General features: G+C 38.9%; 1 protein-coding gene across 2 annotated transcripts in view; it reads left to right on the top strand.

The window, feature by feature from the left end:
• LOC109931385 (T-cell receptor-associated transmembrane adapter 1) overlaps positions 1–9,421 on the top strand; it is a 32,221-nt gene extending 22,800 nt beyond the window's left edge. For both annotated transcript variants that reach the window (XM_020530991.2, XM_048602940.1), the window contains 3 exons: positions 2,095–2,156; positions 3,010–3,071; positions 6,641–9,421. In XM_020530991.2, coding sequence (XP_020386580.1) covers positions 2,095–2,156; positions 3,010–3,071; positions 6,641–6,949 — 433 coding nt within the window. In that variant the 3' untranslated portion in view covers positions 6,950–9,421. The remainder of the gene's footprint in view (positions 1–2,094; positions 2,157–3,009; positions 3,072–6,640) is intronic.
• Positions 9,422–14,656: the final 5,235 nt, after the last annotated feature.

Raw genomic sequence — 14,656 nt, forward strand, 5'->3', positions numbered from 1 at the left:
TTCTTAAGTTCTGGGATCTGGTTGTTCAACGCCAATTTGTGTTGGTAAATGCTTTGTCCTTAAAAAGCAGGGAATGTGAAATTTCTCCGATTTTGCAGTCACAAATTCAACTCGTTTGCTGTGCCAAAAGCAGTTTCTTGAAATACAACCTGGTGTGTGTATTTCTATGTCTGAGTTCCTTGTTTCCAAGATTGATATTGCAGATGATATCTTTCATCTCCAACATGTGAAACTTATTACACAGGTTTCAATCAATCAATGTAGGAGAGCTGGTGATGCAATGGCAATGTCACTGGTCTAGTAATCCAAAACACGGAATAAAAACAGAAGTTGCTGGAAAAGCTCAGCAGGTCTGGCAGCATCTGTGAAGAAAAAGTCAGAGTTAATGTTTTGGGTCTAGTCTAGGGAGGACGGACAGGTCAAGGAGGCGGGATGAGGCTAGTAGGTAGGAGATGGGGGTGGGGCTTAAGGTAGGAGGAGTGGATAGGTGGGATGAAGGACAGGTTAGGGAGGCAGGGACGAGCTGGGCTGGTTTTGTGATGTGGTCAGGGGAGGGGAGATTTTGAAGCTTGTGAAGTCCACATTGATACCATTGGGCTGCAGGGTTCCCAAGCGAAATATGAGATGCTGTTCCTGCAACCTTCGGGTGGCATCATTGTGGCACTGCAGGAGGCCCAGGATGGACATATTGTCCAAGGAGTGGGAGGGGGAGTTGAAATGGTTCGCGACTGGGAGGTGCAGTTGTTTGTCACGAACCGACCATAGGTGTTCCACAAAGCGGTCCCCAAGCCTACGCTTGGTTTCCCCGATGTAGAGGAGGCCACATTGAGATCAGCGGATACAGTATACCACATAAACAGATGTGCAGGTAAACATCTGTTTGATGTGGAAGGTCTTCTTGGGGCCTGGGATGGGGGTGAGGGGGGAGGTGTAGGGGCAGGTGTAGCACTTCCTGCGGTTGCAGGAAAACTGCCGGGTGTGGTGGGGCTGGTGGGGAGTGTGGAGCGGACAAGGGAGTCATGGAGAGAGTGGTCCCTCCGGAAAGCAGATAAGGATGGGGAGGGAAAAATATCTTTGAAGTGGGGTCAGATTGCAGATGGTGGAAATGTCGGAGGATGATGCGTTGGAGCCGGAGGTTGGTGGGGTGGTACATGAGGATGAGGGGGATTCTGGTATGGTTGTTATTGCGGGGAGGGGGTGTGAGGGATGAGTTGCGGGAAATGCGAGAGACACGGTCGAGGGCATTTTCGACCACTGTGGAGGGGAAGTTGCGGTCCTTTAAAAATGAGGACATCTGGGATGTCCGGGAGTGGAATGCCTCATCTCGGGAGCAGATGCAGCGGAGGCGAAGGAATTGGGAATAGGGGATGGCATTTTTGCAGGAAGGTGGGTGAGAGGAGGTGTATTGTAGGTAGCTGTGGGAGTCAGTAGGTTTGAAATGGATATCAGTTTCCAGGTGGTTGCCAGAGATGGAAACAGAGAGGTCCAGGAAGGAGAGAGAGGTATCAGAGATGGTCTACGTGAACTTAAGGTTGGGGTGGAAGGTGTTGGTGAGGTGGATGAACTGTTTGAGCTCCTCGTGGGAGCATGAGGCAGCGCTTCAAAATCTCCCCTCCCCCGACCACGTCCCAAAACCAGCCCAGCTCATCTCCGCCTCCCTAACCTGTCCTTCCTCCCACCTCAAGCCCCACCCCATCTCCTACCTACTAGCCTCATCCCGCCTCCTTGACCTGTCCGTCCTCCCTGGACTGACCTATCCCCTCCCTAACTCCCCACCTACACTCACTTTTACTGGCTCCAATCCTGCCTCTTTGACCTGTCTGTCTCCTCTCCACCTATCCTCTCCTTTATCCATCTTCTATCCGCCTCCCCCTCTCTCCCTATTTATTTCAGAATTCCCTTCCCCTCCCCATTTCTGAAAAAGGGCGTAGACCCAAAACATCAGCTTTTCTGCTCCTCTGATGCTGCTTGACCTGCTGTGTTCATCCAGCCCTACACCTTGTTATCTCAGATTCTCCAGCATTGGCAGTTCCTACTATCTCTGTTTTAATGGCTTAGTTCTTTCTTTAAAGTAATTGCCTTTTTTCCCCTTAGTTCTGTGACTCAGGAAGTTGATGATAATCCAATTTATGGCAATCTCAACCAGGATTACACAGGTAGGCTTCTTATTCTAAATATATAAAGTGAAATGTATGAGTGACTTATTAAATCTGAGACAACTAAAGCCTGGAAATTACTAAGAATGCTATTATCATACATGCAGTATAAACATATCAAAATCATCAGCACAAATTTAATAGGTTTGTACCTCATTTAAGATGTTTAAAAGATGTTAAATAATTGAAACATAAAAAAGAGAAATGTATTTGTGTGCTTAAGAAATTTGAAACTTTAAAGTGAAATCTTAATATATAAAACTGAATAAACAAAATTCCAATGTGTTTAATTGCAAAATGATACTGCATATTGTGTATACAATGCGAGAAACTAAATGTTCTTAATTTTGTATTTACATTGAGACAGGCACTTTCTGAAAAAAAACAATTTGATTGCACAGAACAATGTGTTTTGATACATTGAATTTGTTGCATTCACTGCTCCCGTCTATCCGCCTTACAGCAATCTCTGTTCCAGTGAACTACTCCAGTTAGTCTTTTTCTGTACCCACTCCAAAGCCTTCATATTTTCCTCAAAGTTTTGTATCCACAGTGAACACTAAACCTTGAGCAGAAGAAATGAGTAATTTCTGGGAATTATGTGGGATACCATGCACTTAAACAGAGTTATCAATTATCTTGCTAAATGAAGGAGCTGCATATTTTCCAATAACATTTCCTGATTTGGTAAGATACCACGAGTCAATTCTGTACAAGTTGGCAACTAAAATAGCAGTGGCATTGTTATACATTACGAATTGAAAAGATGACCTTGAGTTAATAACAATAAAAAATTTTTGGCCACAGAAAATTATCAGAAAGTGTAAGATGATGTACTTTTTGTTTTTACAAGTTGAAGGTGAGAGCTGTTATGAAGCCATGACGCCAACTAGTGGATCTGGAGATGAAACCAAGGTATTTATATCAAGGGGATACAACTTTGTACCAAATTGCAAAATATTACTTATATATTTTGAAATGTGCCTTAGTGCAGCATAACTTTAAAATAATGGCTATATTACAATATTTGCTTTGTCACAATCATATTCTGGATTGCAGCTCTAGAAAGAAATTATTACATAACATCACTAAGGTGCAAAACCCTGCTATTGTTTAGTAGAACCAATTGTTTATGGTGTAACTGCATTTAAACTACATTGATTTGATGTTAATGCATTTGTCACTACAGCATAATTCTTTAATATATAACAAAATCTAAATGTCATTGCAAGAGAGGGTGCTAATGTGCTTTTAGAATCACACAAAGTACAAATTTCTTACGCAGTTGCCTACAGCTTTAAAAAGTAATTTTGTTTACAATATAGTACTGCATCTGTGCTAATAAAATTCACAAGTGCAAAAAGTGATTTTGTGACTACTCCAGCATCTTTTTACTCTTCAGTCAATTATCCAGTCTTCTTTGAAAGTTACCATTTAGTTTGCTTTTTCCACCCTTTGAGGCCTTGCATTCCAGATCATATCAATGCACACTGTAAAACAGTTCTAATTTCCTATATTTTTCACTTGCAAATTATCTTCTATCTGGTATTCTATTGTTATTGAACGTCCAGTATATGCCTGCTTCCAAACTATTTATGGTAAATACAAAACTATAAACATTCATCATTATTTCTTTGTCGAATATGCACATTCCATCTCAGCAGGACGCTCAATTGGAGTTTGCATTTCACTAAGGAATAATCAGTAGAGTTTTGCTTCCCAAAGAGGAGTTGACAGTGATGTAGTCCCTTTCATTACCTCAAAACACTTTCTATCCAATGAACAATGGCTGCTGTTCTGCTGTAGGAAATGAGGCTGTTAATTTTCAAACATAAAATAGATAAAATAGAAATTAAATAAATTACTTGATTATAATTTTTAGTGTTAGCTGAAGTAGAGATATTGGCCAACACACCAGGGTAGATTTCTTGCTCTCATCAAATAATGTCATTAGATGTTTTATATCAATTCAAGAGTGCAGATGGAGTGTCATCGAGCAAACAGCATCTCTAACAGTGCAGTGCTTAGTCTCTTTGTACCTTAGTGCATAAATTGCAAAAGGTTGGTCTACAGGTTCAGCAAGTGCTGTATGACAGTATGACCCTATATGTAACGAGGAAAGCTGACAGAATGTTGTAATTTAATGCCGGGGAAATTGAACACAGAAGTGGGAAGGTTATACAGGGCATTGCTGAGATCTCATAGAGTCATATAGTACAGAAACAGACCATTCGGTCCAATTAGTCCATGCTGAACATAATCCCAAACCAAACTAGTCCCACCTGCCTGCTCCTGGCCCATATCCCTCCAAACATTTCCTATACATGTACTTATCCAAATATCTTTTAAACATTGTAATTGTGCCCACATCCACCACTTCCTCAGGAAGTTCATTCCACACGTGAACCACCCTCTATGTAAAAAAACTTGTCCCTCATGTCTTTTTTAAATCTCTCTCCTCTCACCTTAAAAATGTGTCCCTAGTCTTGAAATCCCCCATCTTGGGAAAAGACAACTACCATCAACTCTATCTGTACTCCTCATTATCTGGACAATTATGTAGAGTATTGATTTTTTTTTTATTTAATAAAAGGATGCAAATGCATTGGAAATAGTTCAGAGAAGGTTTTACCAGGCTAGTAACATAGAACTGGAGTTGGGGATATGAATTATGAGAAAAAGTTGGGCAGGTAGAGTTTAGAAGAGCAAAAACGTTTCATAATTAAAACACAAGATCCTGAGTTGTCCTGACAGGGTGGAAATGGAGCTTTCTCTTGTGGGAGAATTTAGAACCAAGGCTCACTGTTTCAAAATGAGGGGTTACCCATTTAAAACAGAGAAGAATACTTTTCTTAGAGAGGGTGAAATGTTTTTAAAAGACTTTCTCAAAGGGGAATGGAAGCCACGTATTTGAATATTTTTAAGGCAGAGATAGATTATTAATAAGCCAGGGTGTAAAATGTTATCACGCAAGGGTTGGTGAGAATTTTGAGCTAAGTTTACACTCAGATCAGCCATGATTTTATTGACTTAGCAGAGCAGGCTCAAAGGGGCCGCGCAGCCTAATCTTAATTTATTTTTGTCGGTCTCTGGCTAAATCTTAAGCTGTCAATATTCAAAATTGAAGACGAGAGTGCTATCTCAGAGTCAAGCTTATACTGTGGAAACTAGATTTAAATCTAAATTGGATTAACATGGGTTGAATGTCTCAGTAATGGCTTCAAACATTGATGTATTTTATTACCAGAGCTGCTTTGATATCTTGTTCTTTTTTTCCAAATACTAGTGCTACTAAGTCCAGACCTAGTGGTCTTGACAGCTCGCAGACATTATTGTAAAATTGCCCATTCACCAATGCTGACTCCCAAAAAGCCCATTTTGCTTTAAATACTATCTTCCCAGATTGCCCTCTTAATGAATTGGAGTTTGGTACACTCCAAACTCTGGCGCAGCCACTAAGAGATTGGGAGTTAGCAGGATAAGGATAATGCCATTGAATGAAAACAGTTCAAGTTGGCCGTTTCTTACATAATTTCTTCACCTTGGCTAATCTGGCATTGAGCATCATTGATACTAAAATCCCCTATTTTAAATTAAAAGGCAAATTCTGCCAGCCTGAGGAGCTGAACTAGTCCTACATCTCAGCAACCTTCCACAGATTTTCCAGCATTTAAAATGTCATGAGATTTTCCTTTTAGGTGCAGGGTTGGTGGCCTTTGGATTGTTGTTGTGCAGCTAGGGTGGGTAGAAGTTTCAGAGTGGTTGCAAAGAAAGTTACAGAAATGATTATTTGTGCTCAAGCAGCAGTTACCTGTTGAAAATTCTTGGGGAGAAATAAAATCAAACAAAAAGGTTAGAAGATGGTGGGTTGTTTGCTTAAATACCTGCTTACTGTCAAAGGCAACCCATGCAGGTAGTTTCTGAACACATCGACTTAGCAGAGCAGGCTAAGACAGAAAATCATAGGCAGCATGTCCAGAGTTTTCTACTAGACAAGGGTAGCTAGTGATGCTCCCCACCATTGTAGACATGGTGGGAAAAAAATACTTCTATTGTCAGGTGTGTATTTTAAAAAGAAGAACTGTAATAAGTAATGAAAGGGGTCAGAAATCACGACAGTGTAGTAACTCCTGAAAGTTAAAGCAGCTACATTAAATCTGTGAGGAACATTCTTAGTACTTTAGTATTAAAATAGCAATTTTCTTTCAATTGTACTTTCTATCAATTGTTTCTTATATCAACCTTCAGTTACTGCTACAGACCAGTGGCAATATTGCATATTTTCACTAGAATCCGTGACATTTTCTTTGAATAAACACAAACTCTATTTTTGTATTGAAAGGAAAAATGTGTGAACTGCTACACTGACATGTGAGCAAAGTCAAATGCTGTGCCACTGGGGCAAAGTCACCTAAATCCTTTCAAATGTATTTTGAACTTGAAATAATCTCCATGTTCTAATAGGCTGCTGTATTTGTTTATAGGTGGTGGCTGAAAATCAAATGTGCTATGCATCTCTAGACCTTCCAGTGGAACGGAAAAAACGACACAGAAAGATGGAAAAACAAAAGATGAATAATAACATACTGGAGGATGATAATGTGCCGCTTAATTCACATGCATTGACCTCAAGACCCAGCATTTACCTGAATAGTGATCAGATTTCTTTTAACGAAGGTGGAAGAGAAGAAACTATACATGATGATCCGATTACTTTTTATGGCAGAGTAAAGACATTGCAAAGCAATCTGTCATTAAATGATACAGTTACAGCATTTGATAATATAAGATGACCTTTAGTTGGTGCTTGTATCAACACTAGTAAGATTAATCATGAAGTAATAGGATGTTCAGAGAAATATGTAAAAGGAACAAGTTTATTGCGAAAAAAATTCGCATTGAAATGTGTTGTCATCATTTACATGGAAATATCAGAAAGAACAAACAACTTTTAGTTTCAAATTTACATTACAATTCCAAAAAAATTCCATCTAAGAAACTTCATTCTGGAATTCATAAGCAACAAATAGCACTGAAAAATAAACATCCCAATCAATAATCCATTTTTCCATAATTCACCAGTTTCAGTGCGCTACATTTTTAACCAAAGGGGTTTTAACCTGTCTGAGTTTCAAGTCCATTCACTTGTTGAACGTCACCATTTTGTTACTCATTGAAGACAACAATGTTAGAGGTGTTTCATCTCTGCCTGTACTTATTCAAATAGAGTTCAGATAGGTAAACCAGCATGGTATACAGCAATATCTTTAAACTGGGAATTAAAGTTTAGGTGTAACTTCCATTACAATATCCAACTGTTTGAATGTTTAAAATTGATGTCACTTTACGAATTCAGTCATCTGCCAGAGCTGTATTGTTTAGTAATGCCATTAGTTTTAAAATAAGCCTAAATATAAAAAGACTAGTAAACTGTATTTAAAACAAAAATTAGATGTGCTTCTAGTCTTGAATATTCTAATACATTTTTGACCAAGCTCCAGTGTCCAATCCCTGAAAGCTAAATTTCTGCTGTCCATGTCCTAATTCACATCAAATCACGTTCACCTTCTCTTCAGTGCTCAGTAAACTACACTTGTTCTCAGTTAAGTAATGTCTCAATTTTAAAATTCTCATCTCAAGTCCATTGCCTCCCTCATTCTGTCTGTAATCCTCTGTAACCCACCAAAATATCTTCTAACTCTGGCCTTATAAATACCTGCTTTTGATCACTCTAGTTGGCCTTCACCTGTTGAGGCCTTAACGCTGAGCATCCTTCCCTCAATTTCTCTCTTTCTTAAAATATTCCTAAAAACGTGTCCCTTTGACCAGCCTTTTGGTCATCTGACTTAATACCTTATAAGATTCAGTTGTTTTGGTTTTATAATCCTGTGAAGTGCCTTGGGAGGTAAAATGGTGTCAAATTTATGTTGTTAATGCATTTTAATTGTCTTTTACCTTATAAAATGTCTACATGAACACAGTTCCCCATTGCACCATTTTACGCCTGGGTTCTGTCACAGGCAAGGAAAAACCAACATCCCTAAAAGTGTTAATACAGACTGGCGACTATAAGGCACCAATAAATCTCAATTTCTAATCTGACATTTCCGTTTATGGTCTGATACATGGCAAGCTGTGTATTTAAAGAGACAGCTATATATATGGAAAGTTAGTCATCTTGTGGTTGCACACGTCAAATTGCATTCGAAGATGTGGTTGGTTTAAGACTTAGAGAAAATGCTTTCTGATGTAAGAACTCTGTCCTTCACTCACTGATCAGACTCTTCTATCATTCAAATGAATGAGCAAGAGCCCACAAGCTGGCCTTTTTCAAATAGTCACCAACACAGTGCAAAATTAAAAATAACATTTTAAGTCAAAGTTTAATGGGAAAGCTTCAGTTGTTGCCTGTAGTGAGGCATGATAACCATGGTACAGTGGAATGTCACTTCTTGGTGAATGTTGTGGTCAATGTGATTGTGATCCTCCATCTTTTTTTCTTTTAACTGAATAGGAATTATCACAATTATCCTTTAATGTTTCAGACTAGGAGCAGACTTTGAAAAGAGTCTCTAAAAGGAGACATTAATCACAGTGACAGTGAAAGCAAAAGTGATAGTACATACGTTAAGTACAGGAGCAGAGATATTTTGCTGCCACTGTACGGTGCATTGGTGAGACTGTGCCTGGTGTATTGTGTGAGATTCAGTCTCTTTATCTGACAAAGGATGTCTTATGTGAGGATACTGGATCGGTCAGGACAATATTCACTGGCGTTTAGAAGAATGAAGGGAGATCTCGTAGAAGCCTGTAGAATTCCAACAGGACTAGACAGAGTAAATGCAGGAAGGATGTTCCCCATGACTGGGGAGTCCAGAAAAAGTGATCACAGTCTAAGGATACAGAATTGGCCATTTATGTCTGAGATGAGAAGGAATTTCTTCAACTAGAAAGTGGCTGAGCTCAAATTATTTAATGTTTTCAAGGAATCAGCTATAGTTTTTACAGGGGTCAAAGGGTATGGGAAAAAAGCAGGTATAGGGCACTGAGTTGAATGATCAACCATGATCAGATTGAATGGCGGAATTGATGAATGGCCAACTCCTGCGTCTATTCCCTTTGTTTCTATGTATTATTTGTGAATTTGTCATCATAATGGTAATACTAATTACTTTCCCTTATATACTATGTGTTCTAAAGTAAAAGTAACACATGCAGATTGTAACTTAATGTTTATTTAAATAAAGTATTACATTTTGATTATACCTCTTGGCCTAAGTAGTTTTTAAAGCTGATGAAAATTTACAATAGAGTCACACCTGGGACATTTTCAGTCTATCTGCTGGAGGTCTTTCCAAGTTTCTTAGCTATTTACATAGGACTATGGCGACTTTACCTTTTAATGATGCGACAATGTTATTTTTCAATGTAAGGCATACTATCTTAAAATTTTTAAATTACAAAATTTAAAAACAATTAAATAGTAAGTTATCAGAAAATATATATGAATTACTAACACTTAATAATTCAATGAAAGACCCAATACAATATAGTTTCATGGAACATTTTGTGAATGAATAAGAATTGGCTGAAAGATAGAAAAATACATTTATTAGAGAAGTTATTCCTAGAGGATTAGCATTCACATATGTACTCAGAGGGGATGTCTCAAGGAATTGTCAGGCTACTGTGGTGTCTAATGAAATGGATTTAGGAACTCAATGCAATCTGTTAAAATTTGCAAAGGAAACCAAACTCGGCTCTAAAATCAACTTGGACAAAAAAAGTTGAAGTACTATCTGTGCATAGAAAGTTTTTCTTCAATTCCTTTCACACACTCCACCAAGAAGATAGGTGGGCTCTCAACTTTAAGTTATCCAAAAGAAAAACTTCAACAATGTACTGCACTGAATCATCAGTCACTTGTTCACATCCTGCAGTGAAACTTCAACACCAAAATAAAAAACACTACCATGAAACCATGACCAAAAGTCAGGCAGGACTTCACCAAGAGGTTAACTTCTAGTACCGTCACCATTCCATTACCAAGGTACATGGAATCAAAGAATGGAATTTGATACAGTTAGCACTTCTGCTGACTTACCCATATTTGAAAAACATGCAATTTGTTGAAGATTTTCATCTTGCAATTAATATGACAATTTGCAAGAATTACCAAAGTAAAAGAAAAACACTTATACTGTATGAGAGGAGAATGCTGACTGGCTGGCTAGAGGCCTTTGATTGGAAGAGGCATTGCCAATGAGAATGTACTAATTAATGATGACTGACAGTTAACTGCCAAGCGATCTTTAAATCAGGCAGGTAAAATTGGATTGGTCAATGTCCCAAGGCAATATTTTGACCAGAGAATAGTTGTAGCCTGTTTTATTGAGCTGAAACAGGCACAAATGTGTACATGCTTCATCTGTGCATTTTCCATAGTTTCCAATACACACAATGATCCCACACTTCAAGCCTGACTGACAATCCTAAATTGATTGTTAGCATAACTCTTCACTTTGATTATATTAGACACTGTTGTGAGCTTTGGAAAAACGGTTGGTTGGGTATGGTCTGTAGCCCGTTTGTTGCAAACAGTCAACGGGATTTGCTGTTGATATGTCAGTTATTGGGATGTCTGCCCTACATACCTAGCACCACACCAGCATTTAAATTCATATACCACAGTAATCATCTGCACAATAGGCAAAACATCTTTTCGGCTTTACAGCTGCATCCAGTAAGTGGCAAACACCATTTGTTTTGCTTCTGCATTGTAGGATCTGAAGTAGTTAAATTCACCAGCTGTTTAAACTTTTGACAATGCTTATGCTTCCAGATAAGCTGGGCACTTTTTAGGACTTTTTACACCTATTCAGTGACAAATAAATGAGCTGATCAGTGTAGCCATTATCCTGCAGGATGGCTTTGATGCATCCTATTTCAGTGTCAAACTTGTGAGATTTACAACTAATAAGGCCAATCCTATAGTGCCTAGAACTGTAGGAATCCTAATATTGATCAATGAAGGCAGGATTGCAGTAAACAGTAGGAGAGAAACCCCTGGCGGTTTCTAAACTAGGATGGCTAGGGACCTTATTTGATTGCTTCATTTTAGAAGTGAATTTGTGCACAGGATGGAGCATTTAAACATGAAATGAAGTTCTTAATTGCAATTGTGGATTCAAATATAGTAAATATAAACATCATAAACATGCAAAGGGTAGGAGGTTAAAGGAGAGTCAATGGATGTAGTAGACTTAGATTTTCAGAAGATTTACGGTAAAAGTTCTCCACAGGAGGTTGGTTAATAAAGTTAAAGCAAATTAGTAAAATTAAAGCAATTAAAGGATAGGAGATAATGTACTGGTATGGATTAATACAAAACCAAAAATTGCTGGAAAATCTCAGCAGATCTGGCAACATCTGTGGAGAGAAATCAAAGTTAAAGTTTCGTGTCGAGTGACCCCTCCTCAGAACTGAATAGCATGAAATTAGGAAGATAAACGTTATACTGACTTTTGTTGCAAGAGAATTTGAGTTTAGGATTTGAGGATGTCTTGCCTTGGTGAGACTACACCTGGAGTATTGTGTGCAGTTTGTCTCTCTTTTAAAAAAAGGATATACTTACCATAGTGGGAGAGCAACAGAGGTTCAGTGGGCTGGCAGGACTGTCCTGAGCAGAGATTCATTGAATTGGGCCTGTATTCAGTAGAGTTTAGAAAGGTGAAATGGAATCTGATTGAAACATATAAAATTCTAACTGGGCTGGAAGACGAGATGTAGGGAGGATATTTTTCCTGGTTGGAGAGTCTAGAACCAGGGGAACCACTCTTAGGATACAGGGTAGACCTTTTAGAACTAAGATGTGGAAAGATTTTTTCACTTAAAATACAGCCAATCCGTAGAAATTTCTACTGCATAAGGTTGTGGAGACAAAGTCACTGAATATATTTTTAAAAAGAGATTGATACGTTTTTAGATATTAAAGGCAACAAGGGGTATGGAGAGAAGGCAGAAATGTGGTATTGAGATAGAAGAATAGACAGGATATTATAAAGTCATATAGCACAGAAACAGAACCTTTGGTCTAACTTGTGTACGCCAACTAGTCCCATTTACCTGTGTTTGGCCCATATCCCTCTAACCTTTATAATTCATGTACCTGGCCAAATATTTTTTAAAAGTTGTATCTGTACCTGCATCTGCCACTTCCTCTGGCAGTTCATTCCATATACGCACCATCCTTTGTATGAAAAAGTTGTCCCTCAGTCCCTGTTTAATTGTGTCCTCTCTCACCTTAAACCTACGGCTTCTAGTTTTGAACTCCCCTACCCTAGGGAAAAGACCATTGCTATCCACCTAAACAATGCCCCTTGTGATTTTATAAACCTCTATAAGGTCTCCCCTTAGGCTCTGACAGGAAAATAGGCCCCAGTCTACTCAGCCTCTCCCTGTAGCTCAAACCCTCCAATCCCAGCAACATCCTGGTAAATCTTTTCTGAACCATTTAAAGTTTAACAACATCTTTCCTATAGCAGGGAGACCAGAATTGTAAGCAATATTCCAAAGATGATCTCACCAATGTTCTATACAGCCGCAACACGACGTCTCAACTCCTATACTTGATGCTTCGACCAATGAAAGTAGGCCTGCCAACTGCCTTCTTTATGACCCTGTCTACCTATGAAGCCACTTTCAAGGAATTATGTACTTGAACCCCTAGGTCTCTCTGTTTGGCAACACTGCCCAGGGCCCTACCGTAAACTGTATAAGTCTGCCCTGGTTTGAGTTACCAAAATGTAACAACTCACATTTATCTAAATTAAACTCCATCTGCCAATCCTCAGTCTATTAGTCCAATTGATCAAGATCCCTTTGTAATCTTGGATAACTTTCCTCACTGTCTACTATACCATCAATTCTGGTGTCATCCAGAGACTTACCAACTATGCTTCCTATATTCTCATCTAAATCGTTCATATAATTGAGAAACAATAGTGGATCCAGCACTGATCCTTGAGGAACACCTGCTGGCCACAGGCCTCCAGTCAGTAAAACAACCCTCCACCACCCTCAATCCACTAATGTCAAGTCAATTTTTGCATCCAATTGGCAAGCTTTACCTGGATCCCACGTGGTCTAACCTTACAAATAAGTCTATTATCTGAAATCATGTGGAAGGCCTTATTAAAGTCCATGTAGATGTCTATCGCTGTACCCTCATTTATCTTCTTGATCACATCTTCAAAAAACTCAATCAAGTTTGTGACACAATTTCCCACACACAACACCATGCTGACCATCTCTAATCATGATGTGGATGCTATGACAATGGATGAATAGACACCACGCAACAATCGCCAGGCAAGCGTGTTCCCTCCTAGTTGTGGAACACTTCTGATCTTTGGGTAAGCATCTTCCAAGGTGGCCTTTGAGATACACAACAGCCCAAAATCACTAATCAGGAACTGATAGCCAAGTTCCATACCCATGAAGACAGCCTCAACCATGATCTTGGGTTCATGTCGCGCTACGTGTAAACCCACCATACTGTTCTGTGTTTGTAAAATCTTCCTTACTGTTCTGTTTTTGACACCATCACCTTGATTGCTTGTTATGATCTCTCTACTTTAATTAGCTTGTACAGTTTTAGATAACTTGTTACTTTGGTTAGACCCTTGTCATGTGACCCTTATTCCTATGGTGTTATTCCAGCCATTTGGTTTATCTCTAGCAACATCTTATTTTTGATTTTTGTAATTGTCACACTGCCTCAATTAATCGGAGCATAGGTTATCCTTTTACTTGCTATTTAGCTGTTGACATTTGTGATACCGTTTGACACTTTTGACCACCTACAAAGACTTCTTATTCAGCCTGTCAACACACCACTCACACGATTTGTACTATCTTTTGACACTCTTAATTACTTGGAAGTTTCTTGCAATGATGTCTCCATCTAAAAAAATTTGTGCCTATGCACTTCCCACTACTTCACCTGACAAAGGACAGTGCTCCAAAAGCTTGTGATTTCAAATAAACCTGTTGGACTATAACCTGGTGTTGTGTGATTTGACTTTATCCCTAATTAGTCCTTGCCTGTCCAAATGTTTGTAAATCCTAGCTCTCAGAATCCCCTTCAACAACTTACCCACCAATGACTGGTCTATAGTTTCCTGCTTTTCCTTGCAGTCTTTTTGATATAAAGGCTCAACATAGCCACCCTTCAGTTTTCTGGCACCTCACCTATAGATGATAACATATGTTTGCTAGAGGCCTTGCAATTACTTCCCTACTTTCCCATAACATCCTAGAATACACATTTTTTAAAAAAAAATTCATTTTTTGAGATGTGGGCATTGTTGGCTGGCCAGCATTTATTGCCCGTCCCTAGTTGCCCTTGAGAAGGTGGTGGTGAGCTGCCTTCTTGAACCGCTGCATTCCTCCTGCTGTGGGTTGACCCACAATGCTATTAGGGAGGGAATTCCATGATC

This window comes from Rhincodon typus, chromosome 11 (assembly GCF_021869965.1).
Source record: "Rhincodon typus isolate 14 chromosome 11, sRhiTyp1.1, whole genome shotgun sequence".
In the NCBI taxonomy this organism is placed as follows: Eukaryota; Metazoa; Chordata; class Chondrichthyes; order Orectolobiformes; family Rhincodontidae; genus Rhincodon; species Rhincodon typus.